Source organism: Gastrolobium bilobum, unplaced genomic scaffold (assembly GCF_033153095.1).
Source record: "Gastrolobium bilobum isolate Gb01-03AN ecotype WA unplaced genomic scaffold, APGP_CSIRO_Gbil_v1 utg48802, whole genome shotgun sequence".
In the NCBI taxonomy this organism is placed as follows: Eukaryota; Viridiplantae; Streptophyta; class Magnoliopsida; order Fabales; family Fabaceae; genus Gastrolobium; species Gastrolobium bilobum.
The window spans coordinates 58449-82079 of record NW_026899612.1 but is presented as its reverse complement, the minus strand read 5'-3'; the positions used below and the strand labels follow the sequence as shown (position 1 = coordinate 82079).

The 23631-nt window shown below is 34.6% G+C and overlaps 2 protein-coding genes across 2 annotated transcripts; both read right to left on the bottom strand.

Moving 5' to 3' along the window:
* Nucleotides 1-256: 256 nt before the first annotated feature.
* Nucleotides 257-18140, bottom strand: LOC133291968 (disease resistance protein RPS2-like; the record flags this gene model as incomplete). Its single annotated transcript, XM_061490330.1, has 6 exons — nt 17592-18140; nt 9175-9252; nt 7170-9096; nt 1429-1435; nt 1090-1344; nt 257-976 (listed from the first exon to the last, which is right to left on the bottom strand). Coding segments are annotated over exons 3-6 (2904 nt in total), but the record flags the coding sequence as incomplete, so codon positions are not given.
* Nucleotides 18141-20957: 2817 nt separating this feature from the next.
* Nucleotides 20958-21567, bottom strand: LOC133291966 (uncharacterized). Its single transcript, XM_061490327.1, has 2 exons — nt 21472-21567; nt 20958-21379 (listed from the first exon to the last, which is right to left on the bottom strand). The coding sequence occupies exons 1-2, from the start codon at nt 21488-21490 to the stop codon at nt 21027-21029; spliced, it is 372 nt and encodes a 123-aa protein (XP_061346311.1). The 5' UTR covers nt 21491-21567; the 3' UTR covers nt 20958-21026.
* Nucleotides 21568-23631: the final 2064 nt, after the last annotated feature.

Below are 23631 nucleotides of genomic sequence, written 5' to 3'. Positions count from 1 at the left end.
ATATTTTTGTAAGTTAAGTCTTCCGCTGTTTCTGTTTGTATCATATGTATGTTAATTGAACCGGCTCGAGACGGGGATGTTACACATTGAGTCATTTAAATTCCAATCTACCACTATTTCACGGTAGCTTATAGGTTTTGTATTATATGCTGTCAATATGCGACGGCTGGATACAACCATGCATGTTTTTTGGAATTTCATGATAAAAGCACAAAATCAGACATGTAGTTTCCATTCAATTTTATATGATACATACCTCTTCGACTCTGAAAAGTGACTGTTGCACAGTAAAAGGGTGTTTGCCATCTAGAAACCTTCCATCAGTATTTGTAGATAGATTGTATAAATTCAATTTTGCACACCAACAAACATCTATTTTTCTCAAAGATGGACATGCCAAAGTATAATTTCCAGCATAGAAACCCTTGAGTTTGTATAAGCACCAGAGCAATAAAGTATTTAGTTCGTTAAACTCAAATAGGGGAGTTGTGCACATGGATCCTTCCTTCTCTGCAACAATTCCCTTCATGTTCCCACACCACTTTATAGAAAGTTCTTTGAGAAGTGAGCAGTGAGTGGCAACAGAAAATGGAAATAGATAGTCCAAGCTTCCACACTTACTTAGATATACATTTTCTAGATTATGAAAATGAAGAGTTCCTTCAGGATCCCTACTCCATGTCCTTTTCAGCTTTGGCAATGCTTCTAAAGTAATGCTTTTCAGTTGTGTTCCATCCTCTATACTGCTATTTTCATTCAAAGTCAAATCAAATATCTTTTCCACTAAAGCACAATCTGTAACCTCTAACATCTCTAGATTGTGATATGTTTCCTGGATTGAACAAGGAAAAACCACTACAATTTTCTTGCAGTTTTTAACTTGCAAAGTCTTCACTGTCTCAAATTGGTGGTGCCATATTGCTTCTAAGTTTTCCATTTCCTTCAATATGATTGTCTCCAATTTTGAAAATGGAACCTATGATTCACAATTTATGAAATCATAAATAATTAATTTGTATCAATGATAAATATTTATATAAATGCAAGTTCAGAATTGTAATATTGTTCCAAATGTTAGAATTACCATACCTCATTGAGTGAAGCAGTACCATTGTTTCTCTCTTCAGTGGCTATTATCTCATCCATCAAATGACATTTACTGATTTCAAGCCGTTTGAGGTTAATAAAACTTCCAACCATGGTGGATGAGAACAAGTACTTTAGCCCACCACAATTCTCCACAATCAAGTTTGTCAATTTGGAAATAGAAGGTTGACCGTCATCCCAAATTTTGTTCAAATTGAGTGAGCTCAACTTAAGGGTTTCCAGATTAGGAAATATAACCTACATTTAAACAAATTAACAAAAAAACTATTTGACAGGCAATAGGGATATTTATGATAACCATTACTCATTCCAATATATAACATGCTTTCTTGACATTGTATAAAGTTAGATTCATAATCAATCATTAAAAACAAAAAAAGATTAAATAGTTATATTAACTACTTCTTATAAATATAAAGACTTTACTTATCAAATTAAAAAGGAAAAAATGCATAGTAATTTTATTGTTCAGATCTTGATGAAAAATTCTCCAACTTTCTAAAACTTACAAATCGATCTTGCAGTTCACTACTATTAACATAGTTTGAGTTTTCAAGTAGCTACTATCATAGTCAAGTTTATTCAATAATGCCGTAAACATATCATTGAATGATAGTGCTAAGAAATTTTACACTGACAGTTCTATTAATTATCTAATATTCAACATCGAATATAAATAATGATTTTGTTAATACTATTATGATTCACCTCTAACATTATTTCCCTCAACCTCAAATATAAACCATGATTGATATTTTTCTATTCTTACCAACAACAAAAGACATAGCTCCGGATAGGCTACTTTTCTATTCTTACCATACTTATTATGCTAAACATTTTTCTCTTATTAATATTATGTATAATAACCCTCACATGTAGTGTGGATTTAATTATGAATTAATGATTTTAATCATGACATTGAAGAATAATTATAAAAAAAGTAGAAAAAAAAAGAAATAAAGTGATCTTTGGTGAAAAAGGAGTTAAAATGACAGTTAAGAAGTAAAAATACGGGTAAATAAAGTTACTCAAAAAGTGAAAGTAAATATAGAAATATTACCACAAAAATATTGTAAACCAATGTGTAAAGTTAATATGAGAGTTAAGTGAGCGGGATAGATGAACTTATACCCATTGGATTTATTTAAATCACTTAAGTGCCTAAGCCTCCTATTGTTCTTCATCTCCTACGCGACGTCTCCACATAGAGCAAGAACAGAAACAAAAATAAAAGTTTGAGAAAATCTTCAATATTTGATAACTTGAGCAAGGATCGATGAAATCAATCCATTCCAGAGCCTAAAATGTGTCAAATTTTATCTTCTACAAAACCGATAGCTTAGTTTTAGTTGGGAGTCATTATATAGAGAGATTTTTGCATCCTTAGGTCGCGGGTACTGTTCTCAAGAGGAGAAAAATGATGTTTTTCTTGGCTTGAAGGCTTGGATTGTCTTCCTCTTAGTGACTTGAAGCTTCTAAGGTAAATGCCCTAACTTCCCTCTTGTGTTTTTGGAGAAAATGCATGATATAGGGTTGTATAAATTGGGATTAAATGGTATGAGTAGTTGGAGGTTGATTTGTAGGTGAGTCCTTTTGTTAAACATGCTTAGGATTAGTTCTCGTAAAAGGAAAAATTATGAAATGGCCATTTAGGACACTTTGATAAATTGGACTAAAAATCAAGTGTAGGTTTCTTGTATGTGTAGTTTTGAAAATTGAACGTGGTAGACTGGTATATAAGAATACTGATTGTCTTCACATCTTGGAACTAGGTTGTGACTTTGTGAGAGATCGTGACTCTGTGGACACGAGAATTATTGGAGGACACTGCCTGCCAGGTAAGCTTTCGGTCCTTGGGGTTAATCCCCTGTTTGTTCCACCAGACTCCGAGGGAGGATGGTAGTTTTATATGGTATGTGGATATGGGGGTTAATCCCCCGTTTGTTCCACCAGACTCCGAGGGAGGATTGTAGTTTTATATGGTATGTGGATATGAATTGTTATATGTTGCATATATATGTATGTATGTCTGTGTGCCACACAAGACGGTGTTTCCTTGTGTGAGGCATAAGACGGTGTTTCCTTATGCATAGTATGAGACGGTGTTTCCTCACACGGTATGTTGCAAGATGATGTTTCCTTGTGTAAGAACCCGCACCGTTAATTAAGGTATTTAATTAATTAATTATGCAAAATTAGGAAATGATTCCATAATTGACCCTAATAATTATTAAGAGGCTTTAATAATTATGGTTAGTGATTAAGAATGCTGAAAGTCGCTTTTCGGAAGAAAAGTGCAAATACCGGTTCTGCTAGTCAGTATAAATGCGTACCGAAAAAGTATCCCGGAAAATTAAAGTATGTGCATGATAATTACTAGAATAATATGTAGGACTTGTAAAACGAGTTTCAAGTCCAAATAATGAGAAATGGTGCTAGAAACCGGCACTGGCTTTGAAAAGGGCGTACCGGAAAGGTGCTCAGAAAATTATAAGAAAAATATGATAATTCTTGGAAAAATGTGTAGTTTCAGAATCCAAAGTTTGGGTTTAAAATGCTAAGCGTAGCAATTAAAGCTAATACTGTGTGTTTAATGCTTAAGTGCCTATATATACTCTAATCATTGGGCACAAAACCCTAGAACCACTACTCCTACGTGACTTGAGCGGCTGAGTGCACCTTGGCACTGTTTCATTGCTGTTTTCTTCTTCCTTGAGAGTCTTGGAGCCATTTCTTCCTTGTTCTTTATGGTTTCTTCTTCTTAAACACTTGTGTGAGGGAGAGTCACCTTTGGGAAGGGGTTTGTGGTGCTGTTTCTGAGTAAGGAGGTCAGCTTGAGGGAGTGTTGGGGGCTGACTTTGGGTTGGTGGAGGGAGTGAACCTTGTGCTTCATTTTTGGAGGTCCAAGTAGCCACCTTTGGGAGGAAGAGCCTTGCTTGTCTTCCATTTTCGCACACCCTGTGTGGTCAGTAGTTGAGGGGCTGTTGGTGAGCTTCAAGAGCATCTCCATTCTGAGTTTTGAGCCTTGGTATGTTGTATCACCCTTTAACTTGAATTTTAAGGCTTAAAAATAGAAGCTTGATGCATGTTACGGTTAAAAGATTATAACTTGTTGTTGGGTAATGCTTAACACACCTAAAAATGCATGTTTAGGTGTTTAAAATCGGTAATAACCCAACCTTGAAGGATATCTTCACGAAATGCAGAAACTGCATTCTGTCGTGAAATATCCGGATATCTGCTCGTGGAATATCCGGATATTGGATATCCGGATATGATATCCGGATATGTGATATCCGGATATGGGGTTTTGGGATATCTGGATATTGGATATCTGGATATGGGAATCTGTATATCCGGATATTGAATATCCGGATATGGACAGTGAGATATCCGGATATTGCATATCCGGATATGTTCCCGTGGAATATCCGGATATTCTGGAATTTCGCAGAACAGTAGTTGTGTTGTGTGTACAGTAGGCTATTGGGAGTTTTTGGACCCTAGATTGATGAAGTTGAACTTCTGTAATTAAGGGACTAAGTCATAATCATGTGATTAAGGACTTGTGGCTTTGTTAGAAGCTTTAAGACATAAAACGTAATAAGAAGGCGTTGTCTTTAATTTGTATGCATGTGATACATGTTTATTGATTTATATTTGGTCCATATCAGATTGTGATCTGCTGTGATTGGACTTTGAGCTTGTGGCATTGGATAGCTAGCTTAGAGGTAAGCTTTCGTGTCCTCGGTTTAGCCATGTTGTGGTTCCACCATGTCCTATGGGGAATGGTATATGCATGTTGTGTTACATGCTTTTGATGTTTTGGAAATGTTGTTGAGCTATTGTATGTTAGTGCCTTGTTGATATGCATGGAGGTGTTCCACCTATACGGTAAGCCTGAGTATGTAGAACATACAAGAGGGTGAGGCTGTGGGTGAGGTGCAAGCGGTGTTCCTTGTACTACATGTAGGGAATAGACGTATTCCTACATTTCTCTGGCCAGTAGAATAGTGATTACACACATGCCATAGATATCTGTTGCACTACATAGTTTTGGAACTGATAACGATATAAATGCTTTTAGAACTTATATTGCACATGTAAGTGAGCTTGGGGTGGAAGATCCTTGAGGACCCCTTGTCTTACTGAGATTTCTTGTTTAGAGATCTCACCCCACGTTTGGGGAATGCTTATTTCAGGGTCAGGTAATGTTGAGACCTCAGGCGGCAGGAGGCCGGAGCTGAGTTAGATTGCTGTTATATTATGCTGCCATGATTGGATGCTGGATTTGCATGCTGTTTATATGCTTATAGCTTCAGTTATGTTTGTGGAGTTTTATGTTGAGACTGGTTGTTTACTATGTTTATTTGGTGAGCATGGGGATTGTCCATGACACATAGTATTGTTATGTCTTGATTATGTCTTGAGTCTTTTGGTGTTGTAATAATGTATCAGGATATTGTCCGGATTACGAGATGTAATATCGTGATGTAGATACACACTTTATTTATATATTGAGGTATTTCAGTAGATGTCTTGTTGCAATTTACATACAGGCGATATTTTATGAAATTGATTAAGTAATTAAGTTGGTAATTGATAATGACGTCATAATTGAAAAGAAAAAGAATATTCCGCATTTTTAATTAAGCACCGCTTAATACGATGTAATGTTAATATTTCGGGTATACACGGGGTGTTACACCTTGCGTAATGCATACTTGTTATATTCTCTGGCCAGTAGGATTACATTATTGCACACTGCATTGTCATACATATTCTGATGCATGCATGGATTTTTATATTGTGTTTATACCAGAAGTGAGCTTAGGGTGGAGGAGCCCTCCAAGAGTCCTTAGCTTACTGAGGTAATTATATTATCTCACCCCGCGTTATGGGGATTACCATTTCAGGTACAGGAGCTAATGGTGCTGAGGCATCGCGTGGCAAAAGGCCAGATGAGAGATACTACTTGACATGATTGTCAGGGTCTTACGGATATTTAGATTTGTACCTGACATACTTTATTTTGGGTTGTATGTGCAATGTATTTTTGAGAGCATAGGAGATGTCTATGCCAAGTTGATAGTCTGTATATGTGGTTAGTGATGCATGCTCAGGTCTATGGTACTTATTTAATTGCATCTCTTTTGTTTATTTGATGTAATTATTTAAGTAACATCATGGATATTATTTTGAGACAGTATGATATTGAGATAGCCTAGGCCATGGACGGCTGGGCAATATGTTTTATCTACGTTGTGGTATGCCTGAATTATATTAAACTGTCAATCAGGTTAAAATTAAAATTTTCATAGTGGGAATTATCTCCAGTTATTCAAAATACAGAGAAAATGTTGTCCGTTTTATTTTGGCCATGGAAGTGAAAAGGTTTGTAATACATAAGGAAAAAGGAAAATTTCTTTAGTTAGCTTCCGCATTAATTAAGTTGAGCATGCTGCGCTTACTATCATATGAATGTTAATTAACCGGCTAAAGACGAGGCATTACATTATGCAGGTTAAATTAATTTATAGGTTTCTATACTTTTTCGGAATGTTTAAATACGTCTTTCTAATTAAGAGTTTGCATATGGTCCCTATATTTTTAAAATATTCTATTTGGGGTCCTACGAATTAGATTCAGAAAGCTTAATTAAAAAATGTCGAAACTATAAAGATACCATTAAAAAAAGGTTCTCTTTTTCTCAGTCACTGCAAATAAGTTATCTGCAATAAGCTCAATACGACGTCGTTTTAGGACGGAAATCATGGTAATTTTGTAATTTTAATTTATTTCAGGATTATTATAGTCTTTATAATTATAATTTTTTAATCTTTCAATTCCAAAACGACGTCGTTTTGAGAATAAATGCAGATAACTTATCTGCAGTAACTACAGAAATATTTTTTTGTTAAAAAAATTGAGACTATAAGAATTGAACTACAAATTTTCAAAATCCCCACATCATTTGTAAATCTTAAATTATGTCGAGTTTCTTAGGGTGTCAAAACAAGTTATGACACGCGGGTCGACTTGCTACATGTCAAAACAAGTACAACTCCTCCAATTTAGTCAAGCTCGATATGATGTTGGGTGGGAAGACTTCAATACCAGAATAGCTCAAATCAAGCTTTCTTAGATAAGTCAATTGCCCTATTTCTCTTGGCAATTTTGTCATCGAAGATTTCCAAAGGCAAAGAATTTCTAAATTTTTCAAAGCTCCAATTTCATTCATATTTTCCAAAATGCATTGATCCAAACACAATGTTTGAAGCCTAGTTAGGAACTGAAAAGAAGTGGGTAACGAAGACAAGTTCAACCTTGTCAAATCTAACACTTTGAGGCTTCCCATTCCCTCAAAAAAAGGATTTGGGATTTCTAAAGAACGATTAGCACTATCCAAGCAAAAAAGCTTCACGTTAGGACAATCTAACCTTTGAGGAAGCTCATGAATATGACAACTATCTAAGATGATCTGCGTGCACCTTTCAAGAAAATTCTTTGTTGGCCATTTCAACTCAGTCTTTGGTTGCACAAAAAATACATATTGATCTCTTGAAGCTATGGAGATAGCTACTTCAGGAACAAGGTCATGCATTTGGATATGCTCACGTGTGTTATCTTCAAACAACAGACAAGACGCCTTCAAGGATCCAACTATTTTGTAAAATCTATGTCTTGCATCTTTCACAGTATTTATAGGCTTGAATATGTCCAAACCCATTGCAACTTTCAATAAGTACTCCACACTGGAGGAACCAAGTACAGCAAAAAGTAAGAGTACGTGCATTTCATCGCTCTCCAATGATTTGTAACTCAATTCCAAAGCAGAATAAGTCATTGCATCCACTCCCTGATGATCAACACTTTTTAATTGCCTTAATGCATCATTCCAAGCATGAATATCTTTATTTTTCAATGCCCGTGCTACCGTTACCAACCGAAGAGGAAAACCTGCGCATTTTTTTGCCACTTGATTTGCTATATCATGTAAATTGATATCCTTAACTACATCCCCAGCCATGAGTTGAAATAACTTCCATGTTTCTGCTTCATTCAAAACTACAACTTTGAAATTCAGTTTAGCATCCATTTCGACCAACACATCTTTATTTCTAGAAGTCATCAATAGCTTACAAGCACTATGTTCATCCTCAGAAGGAATTCCCACTTTCTTCAAATCAAGTTTGGTCCAAATATCATCAAGAATGACAAGGATAGTTTTCTCTACTTTAATTCTCTGCCTTAAGCGCGATGCTCTACCAACAACAGTCTCCTCATCAAATCTCAAACCCAACAAATCCGCAATCTCCCCTTGAATTGTTCTGAGGTCTGGAGTTTTGGATACATTGGCCATAACTACTGCATCAAACAATTTGTCTTGCTTAGCTATTTGAGCAACTTCCATCACCATATGGGTCTTACCCATACCGCCTAGCCCGTAGACCCCAATGTTGCGTACTTTAGGGTCTCTAAGAGCGTGCATAATGTCCTCCTTAATTGACTCTCTTGTCTCAAGCTTTTCATTACCACCTGTGCTGGAAGTGGAACCTACTCCATCCAAAGGAGGAAGGTAACAAACTGGATCGAATTTCCCTTTTCCCTGTACCTCAACAACCACATTTGCTATCTTTGAAGCTTTCCTACTAAGTTTATGACGTAAAATCAAATTGGGGAATGACCATCCAGAGCACCCCACCCTTGCACGACCAGGATCTTTCTGAAGCTGATTTGCCTCTTCAATGACCTCATTCACCTTCTCCAACCAGTTCTGCACATCTCTTTCTATTTCTTTTCCATTTCTTCTTTCTTCTTCAACCGAGTGGTTCAATCTTACTCTTGTATCCTCGAGCTCCTTGACATCATCATCTAGCTTCTTGAAATTGTCTTTGTAGAATATTAAATAACATGCTTGTCGTCCAATAGGTGCAACAGTATACTCCGCTACTTTTCCAGCAATGGAAATGAGAATATCCATTGAGACTGAAAGCAATAAACATTATTTTGGATGACAAAAAGATAAGAGAAGCATTTTATACACTCATGTTGAAAACACATTACCTTGAAACTCGAAACAAGGATAACCGGTTTGAATTTATACTTGAAGATAAGATAGTCGAAGGATCAAAAGCAGTTTCCCTACATAAAACATAGAAACTTAATGAAGTGGATATTTTAAAATGACTAACTGAATTTAAAATCAAAATTCGAAATTGAACTCAATGTCACTTACTTTATTTGATCAAAGCGACATTAAAAACTTCCTTGAAAATTTAGAACCCATTATGAGAAAACAAAGCTAAACTTGGGACTATGTTTATTGATAGAAAAGTGGAGAAAATTGAATTTCACTACAATCACGTAAAATCAACCTAGGATTTACATTTTAAGCTATTTTCAAAATATTAAGAGCATGTTTCGATCCTCTCTTTTTTTAAGCTAGAATAAATTAAAGCTAAAAAAAAGGATCTTAAACAAAAGTTAAAAGCTATTTGATGATTATATAAAAAATTTAGCTTAACAGCACATTTAAAAAAAAACTTTGTCTTTATCTCTATAGCTCTTCATTTCAAGAAAAAAAAAAAAAAACACACACAATTCAAGAAAAGCTGAAAAATGATCCAAATAGAGGATCCTCTATAGCTCTGCTTATAAGTAGCTTCTAGCTTAAAAAAGAGAGGATCCAAACAGGCACTAAGTTAGCTCATAAAATAAATATAAAAAGATTAAATAAAAATTTACTCAGTAATTATTAATGAAATCACAATATTTACAAGTAAAGTAAAAAGTAAAGATAGTATATGAATTAAAATATTTACAAGTAGGGGTGTAAATGGGCCAGGCAAGACCGGTCTACGTTGAGTCTGGCCTAGCTCGGACTACGTTAAAAAGTAGAGTAGGTTTACGCTTATAAGAAAGTCTTTTTAACAAGTAGGTCATAGTGATACAAATATTAAGAATCAATTATAATATTAAAAGGATTTTATGATAATTATGCTATTAAGATTCTTGATATTACCCATTAAACGTTATATGGCCCAATTAATTACTGATACACTTAATCTCAATCATTGATTTGATTTGGTATATGATGGACTTACCAGATTATGAGTTATGGAATATATATATATATATATATATATATATATATATATATATTAGAGATGATCCTCTTTCCCCTTCTACCCTAATGTCATTCTCTCCATCAGAATACATATCAAAGTAAAGAAGGCTTAGAGAGAGAAACTATCCTAACACAATTGCTCACAAGATGATGACTGTTGTTAATCCTTCATCATTGTTTTCGGGTATGTCTTTATTTCTTATGTGTATGTGAAAATCATGTATTCCCAAGATCATTTATCATATTCTTATTTTATGATTTATGAACATGATATATTATGCAAACTAATATGTGGTATCAGAGCTAAGGTTTAGGAATTCATGTTTTTCCATGTATGATTATGATCGGATTCTTGATTTTTTTGAAAGGTTAGGGTTTCTAAAATTTATGTTTTTCCTTAATGATTTTTAATATGATTCCATGATTTCATGTTTCAGAATACACGTCATATTTTTGCAAATTACTGTTTCCGAATCCAAATATTATCTTTGCAATTCACAAAAGGACAAAATTGTGCCTATTATGCTTTACGGAAACGATGTATACAATTTTGTGTCCATTAGTTTTGCTTAGAATTATGATTGATTAGTTTTGCTTTCTCTCGATAATGTGCGTTTGTATATAACAAAATGGTTATATGTTGAATTCAATTTAGATGTCGTCAACATAAATGATGTAAATACTGTTACGTACGGTGGTTTGTATACATATATAGATATATATAAATAGGTCAAAATAGGTAAGATTTTGATTTGATTTGATATATTTATTTGATATATATTACAAATTAATTTGACATTTAAATTAATTAAAGAATCGACTTATCATTTTCGGGTCATGGTTTCATGGATTTGAAATACTGTTTAAATTTATAATTATATATGATGGGATATTAATTCCATAATAGATTATGATTGCGTATGTAAGTAGTACATTGATAATTTTATGAAAAATGTGTATTGTTTATGTTATGAATAATGCGGTATGTATTTATGGGCATGATTTCCGCTGCTGCTGAATGAATTTTTTATTTTTTTATTTATATATTATTATATATATATATATACAGTAATGAATTTGAAATGTGTTAGTGATTGGATTAAAATTGAATGTTAAATTTTAATACTATAATTGTTAAAATAAATAAATAAATACATTGTTTATGTTATGAATAATGCGGTATGTATAATGGCATGATTTTTCGCTGCTGCAGAATTTATTTATTTATTTATTTTTATTTTTTTTATATGGGCATTAGTATGAAGATTTGCATCATTTATGTTTATAAAAAATAAAATAAAAATTACAATATGTATATTTGAAGTATGGATTGTAAGGTCTTATATATACTTATTGTTAATTTTTATTGATGCAACATATTGTGATTATGAAATGAAATTGATCTGTTAGTTATTTTCACATATTATGTTATAGCTTGTTAGTGACCAAAGTGGCCAAACTAATAGTGTGTAGATAACATAAAAGTTATTTATTTGTGTGCATTATGATTAAAGTTTGTTAGTCACCAAAGTGGCCAAACTAGAATGTTATCGCATGCATAAAATTATCATTTATCCATATTTAAATCATGTATAATGGCATGATTTCCGCTGCTGCCGGATGAAGTTTTATATAGGCATTAGTATGAAGATTTGCATCGTTCATGTTTACAAAAAAAAAATTGCAATATGTATATTTGAAGTATGGATTGTATTGTCTTGTATATACTTATTGTTAATTTTTATCGATGCAATATATTCTGATTATGATATGAAATTAATCTCTTAGTTATTTTCACACATAATGTCGTAGTTTGTTAATCACCAAAGTGGCCAAACTAAAAGTGTGTAGATAACATAAAAGTTATTTATTTGTGTGCATTATGGTTATAGTTTGTTAATCACCAAATTGGCCAAACTAAAATATTATCGCATGCATAAAATTATCATTTATCCATATTTATTTGTGTGCATTATGATTATAGTTTGTTAGTCACCAAAGTGGCCAAACTAGAATGTTATCGCATGCATAAAATTGTCATTTATCCATGTACTTATGAAATACCAATTACTGATATAAATTGGATAAATTGACGTTGCTGATTATTATAAATGAGGGATTTACCCAAAGGTGAATCATATTATATAATTAGTGACATTATGTGACAAATTAATATTTTGATTAAATATGTTTTGATTATCCAAAGATAATGGATATATTTAGTTCAAAAAATATTTTTGTCTATTAATGTTCAGGTATTTGCTTATGATAAGTATATTATAGTATCTACCCAAAGGAGTACTACTTTGTGCTTGTATGATTTTATTAAAATCACTACTTAATGTTGTTTATAATGTTGGATTTAAGCGTAACATAGAGAATGGGAGTTTTGTTTTCTTGTGGCATAAAAGATTGGGTCATGAATCAAAAGAAAGAATAATAAGATTGGTGAAGAATGATATTTTTCCAAATTTAGATTTTACTAATCTTGAATTATGTGTGGATTGCATTAAGGGAAAGCAAACCAAACATAATAAGAAAGATGCCACAAGAAGCACCTAGCTTCTAGAGATTATACACACTCATATTTGTGGACCTATGGACACTCCAGCTTTTAATAGGGAAAAATATTTCATTACTTTTATTGATGATTTTTCACGTTATGGTTACATCTATTTGCTTCATGAAAAATCTCAATCTGTAAATGTCCTACAGACATTCATTAAGGAGGTTGAGAGGCAGTTAGATAAAAAGGTGAAAATTGTAAGGTCAGATAGAGGTGGTGAATATTATGGTAAATATAATGAGTCGGAACAATGTCCGGGTCTATTTGCAAAATTCCTCGAAGAGCATGGCATATGTGCACAGTATACTATGCCAGGAACACCACAACAAAATGGTGTGGCAGAAAGGCGTAACCGGACATTAATGCATATGGTCAGGAGCATGATAAGTAACTCCTCATTACCCAAGAAATTTGTGGACTTATGCGCTTAAAAGTGCGACCTACTTGCTGAATAGGATTCCTAGTAAGGCAGTTCAAAAGACTCCTTTTGAATTGTGGACAGGAAGGAAACCTAGCTTAAGGCACATGCATGTTTGGTGTTGCCCAGCTGAAGCAAGGATTTATAATCGACATGAATGAAAGTTAGACTCTTGAACGATTAGTGGATACTTTATTGGTTATCCTGAGAAGTCCAAAGGGTATGTGTTTTATTGTCTAAACCATAGTCCGAGAATTATGGAAACTGGTAATGCAAGATTCGTTGAGAACTGCGAAGTTAGTGGGAGTTCTAAAAGGGAAATTATGGAAATAAAGGAGACTGGGATAAATGTTTCATTGCCTATAATTGTTACTCCATCTACTAAATTCCCTAATGTTGTTCCAGTTGTTATAGAATAAGATGACAACACTGAACAACATTTGAATGAAGAAGAACTCCCAGCAGATGCTAACTTGCAGAATACTAATGCACAAGAACCACATGAAATAGAATTAAGAAGATCCTAAAGGGAACGTAGGCTAGCTATTTCGAATGATTATGTGGTTTAACTGCAAAAGTCAGATTATGACATTGGAATCAATAAAGATCCAGTTTCGTTTTCACAAGCCATAGAAAGTATAGAATCTGATAAATAGATTGAAGCTATGAAAGAAGAGCTAAAATTCATAGATCAGAATGATGTCTAGGATCTCGTCGAATTACCTGAAGGTTCCAAAAGAGTCGGTTGTAAGTGGGTCTTTAAGACGAAACATGACTCTAATGGTAATATCGAACGATATAAAGTTAGACTTGTTGCCAAGGGTTATACTCAGAAAGATGACATTGATTATAAAGAGACATTTTCACCTGTCTCGAAAAATGATTCATTAAGGATAATTATGGCATTAGTGGCTCATTATGATTTAGAGCTACATCAAATGGATGTGAAAACAGCCTTTCTTAATGGTGACTTAGACGAGGAAGTTTATATGGATCAACCTGAAGGTTTTTCCATGGAAAGTGAAAGAAAATTAGTGTGTAAACTCAAGAGGTCAATATATGGACTTAAGCAAGCATCCCGACAATGGTATATCAAGTTCAATACCATTATTACATCTTTTGGATTTGAGGAAAACACTGTTGATCGGTGTATTTACCAGAAGATCAGTGGGAGTAAGTTTGTTTTCTTAGTTCTTTATGTTGACGACATCTTACTTGCTGCAAATGATTTGAGTATATTGCGTGAGACTAAAGATTTTCTCTCAAAGAATTTTGAAATGAAAGATATGAAAAATGTGTCCTATGTGATTGGAATAGAAATATTTTGTGATCGATCACAAGGATGTTGGGACTATCTCCGAAAGGATATATTGAGAAAATTCTAGAGAGATTTAATACGAGTAAATGCTCACCTGTGGTTGTTCCTGTACAGAAAGGTGATAAATTTAATCTCATGCAATGTCCAAAGAATGATGTTGAACGGAAAAAGATGAAATCAATTCCATATGTCTCTGTTGTGGGTAGTTTAATGTATGGTCAAACTTGTACGCAGCCGGATATCAGTTTTGCGGTCGGGATGTTGGGCAGATATCAAAGTAATCCAGGAATGGAACATTGGAAAGCTGCAAAGAAAGTTTTAAGATACCTTCAAGGTACGAAGGATCACATGCTCATGTACAAAAGATCCAATGGATATACCTATTCAGATTCTGGTGGATGTCTTGATAGTAGAAAGTCAACATTTGGCTACTTGTTTATGTTTGCTCAAGGAGCAATATCATGGAAAAGTGCAAAACAGACTATCGTTGCTTCATCCACTATGGAGGCAGAATTTGTGGCATATTTTGAAGCCATAACTCATGCATTATGGCTGCAGAACTTTATTTCAGGGCTTGTGGTTGTCGACACCATTAGCAGGCCGCTGAAAATTTACTGTGATAATTCTGCAGCAGTATTCTTCTCTAAGAACGAAAGATACTCTAAAGGTGCCAAACGTATAAAGTTAAAGTATTTTTTGTTAAAGAGGAGGTTCAAAAACAGAGAGTGTCAATTATGCACATCAGAACTGAACACATTATGGCAGACCCTTTGACAAAAGGGTTACAACCAAAGCTATTTAAATAACATGTTGAAAGTATGGGCCTTGGTTGTATTAAAGATTATTGATGTGTGACACTCTGAGCTCACCTATGTGTTTCTGACATACATTATGTTTCCTTATTATTTTATGGTTGTATACACATTATGAATTTTGACAAGGAAGTCTTTGTAAGACATTATGTGGACCATTATGTTTCCTATATTATGAATTTTATGTGATGGATTGTTGGTGTTGTAGTATATGGAAGGGAATGTACTGAATTAATAGCGCACTACTACCATAACTCACACTTGACAATTTATCTTTTATGATGACTAACATTAGAGATGCATGTATATTAGGATTAATCGGGCCAAGTGGGAGAATGTTAGAAATATTAAGAATCAATTATAATATTAAAAGGATTTTATTATAATTATAATATTAAGATTCTTGATATTACCCATTAAACGTTACATGGCCCAATTAATTACTGATATACTTAATCTCAATCATTGATTTGATTTAGTATATGATGGACTTACCAGATTATGAGTTATGGAATATATATATATTAAGGATGGTCCTCTCTCCCCTTCTACCCTAATGTCATTCTCTCCATCAAAATACATATCAAAGTAAAGAAGGCTTAGAGAGAGATAATATCCTAACACAATTGCTCACAAGATGATGACTGCTGTTAATCCTTCATCATTGTTTTCGGGTATGTCTTTAGTTCTTATGTGTATGTGAAAATCATGTATTCCCAATATCATTTATCATGTTCTTATTTTATGATTTATGAACATGATATATTATGCAAACTAAAACATATGCCAATTTTGTCAAGCCTGGCCTAAAGCCTTATAGGCTCTCCTATTTAATTGTTTAAAATAAAATAAAATAATATATTTATTTTAGATTGACTCTATTCCTCTCGGATATAGATTATAGAGCTGGGGTATTATGTTGACTCTTTCTTATTTGTCATTTTTTATGAATTATAAGAAGTACTAGAGCATGCATGAATGAAACTTTGCTCAGTATATTTTTATAGTTATTTTTTTTACTATTGTAAAATTGTTAATGCTCACTAGTGAAATTTATATCTCGTGTAAAAAATGCAGCAATTTATGAACACGTTAATGACTTGTAATGTCAAGCGAATATTTTAAAATTTGTTAAAAATATTTTAATTTTTATTTTAAATATTTAAAAATATATCACTATGGAGGCCTACAAGGCCTGTAGGCCATATGGCTATCTAATTTTTAAAAATAGGTCAGGCTTGGCCTATAAATAAAGCCTTTAGTAGGCCAGATAGACTGAATATTTTTTTACGTAGGCTTAGGTCAGAAACGCTAAAGTCCGGCCTAGCCTGACCCATTTGCACCCCTATTTACAAGTTAGAAGATAATTAAATGAACAAAATAGACTAATATACTAAACAAATAAAAAAGACTAAATTTTTTAAAAAAAACACACAATTTGAATTGCTAAAGAATAGGAAATTCAAAAATCATGCAATTTTTTAAAAGTTGTGATTCGGTTCATTTTGATTAAACAAGAATCTGGTTTTAAAATGGAATAATTCAAACAAAGCAACAAAGGCTAATAAACATATATACTTAATCCAGAAAATAATCTAGATAAAAGAAACGTGTAAAAAATAAATATATTAAACATGCCAATTAAAAGATTATTTATTTATTATTATTATTTATATATGTATATTATTTATTTTAAATTTGTATTATTTTAATGTTAATTTTTTAGGTCAGATCAAGATTAACTGCTGACAAAACATACCGAATAAAATTTACAATATATATATATATATATATATATATATATATATATATATATACCGAATAAAAATATTAATAGCATATTTAGATGAAATAATTTTAGGACTCAAACTGTTGTTAATTAAAAATATAACAAAAAACTTAATAAAAACAATTATATTCGGTAATTATTTCCAAACGTGTTATAAATCATTTAATTGCATAAACCTCTTATATATATGAAAAGGAGCAACTAAGCAGATTCACCTGTAGTTGGGTTTTTGGCAATACCGACGGTATGTTTTTTAACAAATAAAGTGATGTAAATAATTTCTGAATCTGAGACCAAATAATCTGCATCAAATAATAATAATAATAATAATAATATAAATAAATTTTTTTTTTTTTTTTTTTTTTTTTGGAAATAGACTGCAAGAATGGATAGAAATTTTGAGCTCCAAGAGGTACAACGTGTATCTGAGTTAAGGAGAACAAATGCTTACCTCTAGTGACTTGTTGAGGAAACTCCAATCCAATACTTCAAACGAAGAGAGTGAATACTCAGAACTGATGGTAGGTCCTTCACCAGGTATAAGCCCAACAATTTTTTTATTTTTTTTTTTCTATTTTGTGATGTTATATGAGCTCGGAAAGAAAAAAGGAATCTGAAAGGCAAATAACACTCAGACCAAAAAGCAAACAATATGAAACATTTTCTTCATTTTCCTTTTAGATTTTTTTGGTTGGATTTTCTGGGTTTTATGAGCTCAAATAAGATACTCTAACTGGGAATCAAAACAACAAATCTCAAAGGCAAATTTAAAGACTCAAAATAAAGACAAACAATCAACAACATAGAAACGCTCTGGAACTTGGATTTTTGGGTTGTACGATCGACATGAGAAACAACTAACTTTAAAGCAGAATAGAGAAACCTTACAAACAATCTGCAACGCTCTTTTCTCTTTGTTTTTGTTTCAAACTAAAAGCAAACGCAAATTGTAAGCAAGTAAGTTTTTGGATGGGCTTAATCACTTTCTGATGGATTTCAAGAATAACGATGAAATGGGAAAGGAGACGCTACAGATATATGTCTATATCATGTGCTTCTTCCTAGAAAATAATTACAAAACAATACAAAGAATAAAAAAGAAAGAAAAAAAGCAACAATTACTGGTGGCAGCAATAATTGCCAACACAAAAGAACCAATAATTGAGTAGACCAAATCACCATCGGAGCGAAAAATAAAGGTGATGGTAATTCCTCACGCGTGATAAGACCAAAAGGCAAACAACATGATGAAACAACTTTTCTCTGTCTCTCTCTCTCTCGTCGGCTTTTTCGTGCTGATTGAGCTGCAAAATAAGAGTAAGGCGACGTGTAGAGGAAAAAAAAAATTTATCGACAATCGTGATTTTCAGAAAAATGACGTGAGAAAGTGACTTTTACGAGAATGTTAATAAAAAGTTATTTAGTAGACTAAAATATTTCTGAAAATACTGAGTTAATTTTCTTAATTCTATATTTAGTTATATTAAATTTTTCCTACAATATAAATCCTAGAATACCACTCTTGGATAGTATTTTTGGATGGTATTTTTAAAAAATTTACATACAAAATAAAATAATGAGAAAATCAGATTTTCAAAAAATATTTAAAAATCCTATACCAAACGTGATAAATATAATTACCATTTTCAGTTTCTTGAGAAAAGATGTCTCCTAAATCGAACAATCAACTTTTTACCTATTTTAATTATTTTTCTTTGGGTTTCTCGTGTTGTACATGAAGTGTAATTTACGTTAGTTAATTAATTCGAGTGACTAGCACCTTGGTGGACTTTTTTTTTATGCAGCAATTACAACTAGGACATCAAGTATACTTAATTTTGGCTTTTTGACCCTTATGCCCCTTAATTAATAATTAATTACCAAATTGCCCCTCATTCAAAACTATTTCGAAAATTTACCCTTCCCAACAAACATAACACCAATCTGCCCCTGTTTGACCGTTGACCGCGAAGCCTACCCGGGTACACCATTACCTACCCGGGTAAATTTTGAAACTTTTTATCTACCCGAGTATGTAGGGGTGTACCCGGGTAGAGTTCTTGAATCTGGGAAAATGTTTGAATTATTTACCCGGGTACGTAGCAGTGTACCCGGGTAAATCGCGTCCAGAAACCCCAATATGTATGGGTTTCGGCCATTGTTGCGAGGTATAGGGTTTTTGAAACCCCAAATCTTTCTCTCTTACCCTCTCTAATCCGAAACATCACACATATTTCATCTCATCATTTCAGAAAGCTGAATCTTGGGGGGACATTGAGATTACATCTCCACACTCCCATTTTGTGCTAAAAAATCTGAACCAACCTCCAAACCCAAAACCTAGATCTAATTTTTGTGTGAAAGATGAGTTCAAGTCCAAACATGGTTCCTATAGTTGTTTACTACAATGGGAGGCATTTTGAAGGTCCGAACGGTGTCCGATTTGAAGGAAAAACAAAAACGATGAAAATCAAAGTGGGCACTACATGCAATGAACTGAAGGAGAGAATTCTTCAAAAAATGGGGTCAGAAGGCATACATTCCATCCACCGCATGATAGCCAGGTTAGAGACTGTAGTGGATATGGATACAATATACTACATTGGAAACGATATAAATGATGATGAAGATGTGGAGTTCGTAACAGATGCGTTTGTTGAATGGAAAGTATTAAAATATATTGAGATATATGTTGAAGTTGATGTTGGACAATCTTCATCTTTACCGGTGCATACAACCACTACTGCACACTGTACCGGTCAAGAAGATACAGTTGTACGATCTTCTGCACCTCCTCAGGTAGCATGGGATGAGGATGAAGAGGATGAAGACGAGGACTATGTGGACAGCGAAGAGGAGGGAGAACCTGAAAGTGCTATTCCAGAAGGTGATTCGTCAGACACTGATGTGGACGGTAATTTTGAGGCTGACATGAGCGCCGTAAGTCTCGGTACCCCAGCCTTGTCACCACTTCATGTCGACCCAGTCAGTAGTGGTAAGTTATTAAATTTGAATATTTGCTTTAGACAATTTATTATTTGTGGTAAGTTATTAAATTTGACATGATCTTTAGATGCAGGGTCTGAGGAGCCATTCTGGAATGAAAGCCAACATTATTCATTCATTAACTGGGCGCACCCTAATGACGAGTTGGAGATCCTATATGGCGATGATGACTTGCACGGAGGTTGGAAGTTAGGAGATCCGTTATTTGTGCAACAAGAATTTGGGTCCAAACCAGAATTGCAACATGCTGTGAAGATACATTGTATGAAGGGGCGCAGGACAGCCATAGTTGAAAAAAGCGACGAGTCAAGATTTGTTATGAAGTGTAAAAACCATGCTGACGGTTGTCCCTGGTATATGAGGGCAATTAAGCCGAAGAAGGGAGCTAACTGGGTGGTCCGTAAATGGGGTCAAGGTCACACATGCCTAAATCAAGGCCTAGCACAGGATCATAGACAGTTGGATTGAACAAAATGCTAACAAAATGGATTGAACAGCACCTGCTGCTGCATCTGCAACTGGTCTACCCGGGTAACTCGTAATGATATACCCGAGTACATACTACCCGGGTAGACTATTCGTGGTACCCGAGTAGACCAGTTGCAGATGCTGTTTTGGCAATTTTTGTTGCATTTTGGTAATTGTTGTGCAATACCTACATACGGTATGACTTGGGGGTGGATTGACAATATTAATGCAAGGTCCCATACTAATGCATAGAACCAACAAGTCTGAACGTGCACAAAACGAAAATTTCATTCATTCAAATTTTGAATATGCAGTACAAAAACATCCATGCAATGTAGGTAAAGTTCCTAAATGTACCAAAATGACTACATTACATCAAACTAAATCAATGATATGAAACCCTATGGACACACTAATCCGATGCCGTGTCCTCCCCATTCTCTTCATCCGATTGTGTGTCATCCCCATTGTCATCATCCTCCTCCTCCTCCTCCTCCTGAGTATGGGCACCCTCGCCAATTAAACCCTCCAAGCGTGAAACCCTTGTGTCCAACCGTGCAACCCTTGTGTCCATCTGGTTTCGCCACTTGCTCGTGCTCTGTCTATATCCTCTAAAGTCAGTAGTCAGATCATATAAGGATGCCATGACATGATCAAGTGTCCATCCACCCTCAGGAGGAGCTGGTGGTCGCCGACTGCGGGTGGGACGTGTCGGTCTGACATCAACCTCAGCAACGCCATCATCATCGTCATCATCATCAAGGCCTACATCATAAACCATGAAAAACAAACTTCAATACCACATTAAAAATTAAACAACACAAAATTGCATAAACTCATAAAGACCAACACATCACCTGCAGGTGCATCCTCCATCTCAGCATCGTGGTGGAATGGGATCTCAGGTGGTTCTGGTGCCTTCTTCCACGTCCAGATACCCGCTCTGTTCGGTAGGATCCCACACTGCTTCAGGAGCCTCTCACCAAATATAGCATTCCAGCCTCTGGCGGTCTTCAAGGTCTCTGTTGCCATAGGCACTCCAAATCTATGCAGAATCTTCTGCACCAGAAATGCAAAAGGCAATTCAGCCTTCTTTGACTTGGCTGCCTTCCACATCAGTATGCATATGTAATGCCTCCAGTTCACCTGCTGACTGTGAAGGAGGGCCCACAGGATGACAAAGTCCCCTTCCAGCACCTTTGAGTGATTATGCGGGCGCTGGAAAATAATATGTGTCACCACATAATGAAGAATGCGAGCAGAAACTGACAAGTTGCTAACAGGATAATGAGCAAAATGACCGGGCTCAGCGTCTGCCCTCCTAGTCTCTGTAACAATGGTCTCCCGGTTATAATCACCAAATATATGATGGCTGTCTCCATCATATAGTGCTGCTCCTGTGACACCATCAAAATCGAACCCCAGTAGCTCCGTCCAGATAGGAGCAGTCATGATGATATCAATCCCGCAGACACGGGAAGTCAGCTCGCCTTGCGAGTAGCCAAGGTTCTGGTAGAAGGCTCTTACCATAACCTCCGAGTATGGGCACCGCATCTCCGCCAGGTGAAGTAAATGTGTCTGCTCAAGAAGCGGCACGATGTCAAAACGCTCTAGGTTGAAGAATGCCGAATCCAGTGATTTCGGTTCGCAGATCTTCCGGGTCATGAAAAACTTCACGAACTTCTCGTGTGAAGGAATGTCATCCTCAAACAAATATCCGAACGTCAAGTCCGGAGCCTGACTCGAAGCAGCCTGGGGCTGAGAGGATGACGACCCATCGTGACGACTCTTGGTTCTTCTCTCGGAATGGGTCACTGGCAGCTTTGAAACGCGTCGAGAGGTCATTGTGTCACACTATTAAACTGAAAAAATAACCAAAATCAGAAATTAGATACATGTTAGGGTTAGGGTTAGGGTTAGGGTTAGGGTTAGATTCAGGGTTAGGGTTAGGGTTAGACAAATTGATAAAATAATTCGGACAGAATCAAATGATATAAACGAAAATACAATGAATCAGAACAGAAATCATAACATAATTGAAAAAACTGAAAAAAAAAATTCACCTTTGATCGATTTCAATCGGTAGAAGGCAGAGATGTTGCAAGGTCCGCGAATGATGATCACAAACAAGACGAATTAGTGCAAGATTCTGCCTGAAATCGCTCAAGATGACACTCCTCCAACAGCTCTACTCGGGTACCCCTTTTGTGGGTTTTCGAAATGGGGCTGCTGGGGTATTTTAAAACCCTACCGTCGATGTTTACCCGGGTACACTGCTCCGTACCCGGGTAAATAATTCAAACATTTTCCCAGATTCAAGAACTCTACCCGGGTACACCCCTACATACTCGGGTAGATAAAAAGTTTCAAAATTTACCCGGGTAGGTAATGGTGTACCCGGGTAGGCTTCGCGGTCAACGGTCAAACAGGGGCAGATTGGTGTTATGTTTGTTGGGAAGGGTAAATTTTCGAAATAGTTTTGAATGAGGGACAATTTGGTAATTAATTATTAATTAAGCAGCATAAGGGTCAAAAAGCCCTTAATTTTGGACAGCATTAATCAACATACTATGTGATTATAGCATACAGTAAATTAAATATTAACAGCAAACAAACAGCTTTACCGCGTACAACAGCAGACACAATATTAATTTTCTCACAGTATACAGCTTGTCAATTATTAGACTGCAACATAAAGTACTTTTTGTACGCAAACTGTTTATCAAATAAAAGAAAATGTGTATCATTTTGAAAGATATAAAATTATATCGTTTTAAGTGAAAAAAATAAATAAATCATGAGAAAGAGAATGAGTGAAAAAATTTTTAAAAATGTGAATCTCACCTTTTTGTGAGAGTAAAATAATATAAAGTGTGTCATTTAAATAACATATTTTTTTTCCTATAGAACATTTAGAAACTAGCAAACAGTGTATTTAGCCCTTGACGGCAAAGAGTATATTAAATTCTAGCAGCAATATCTTGTCACCTTTGGCAGCATGTTAAGTTTTGATAATA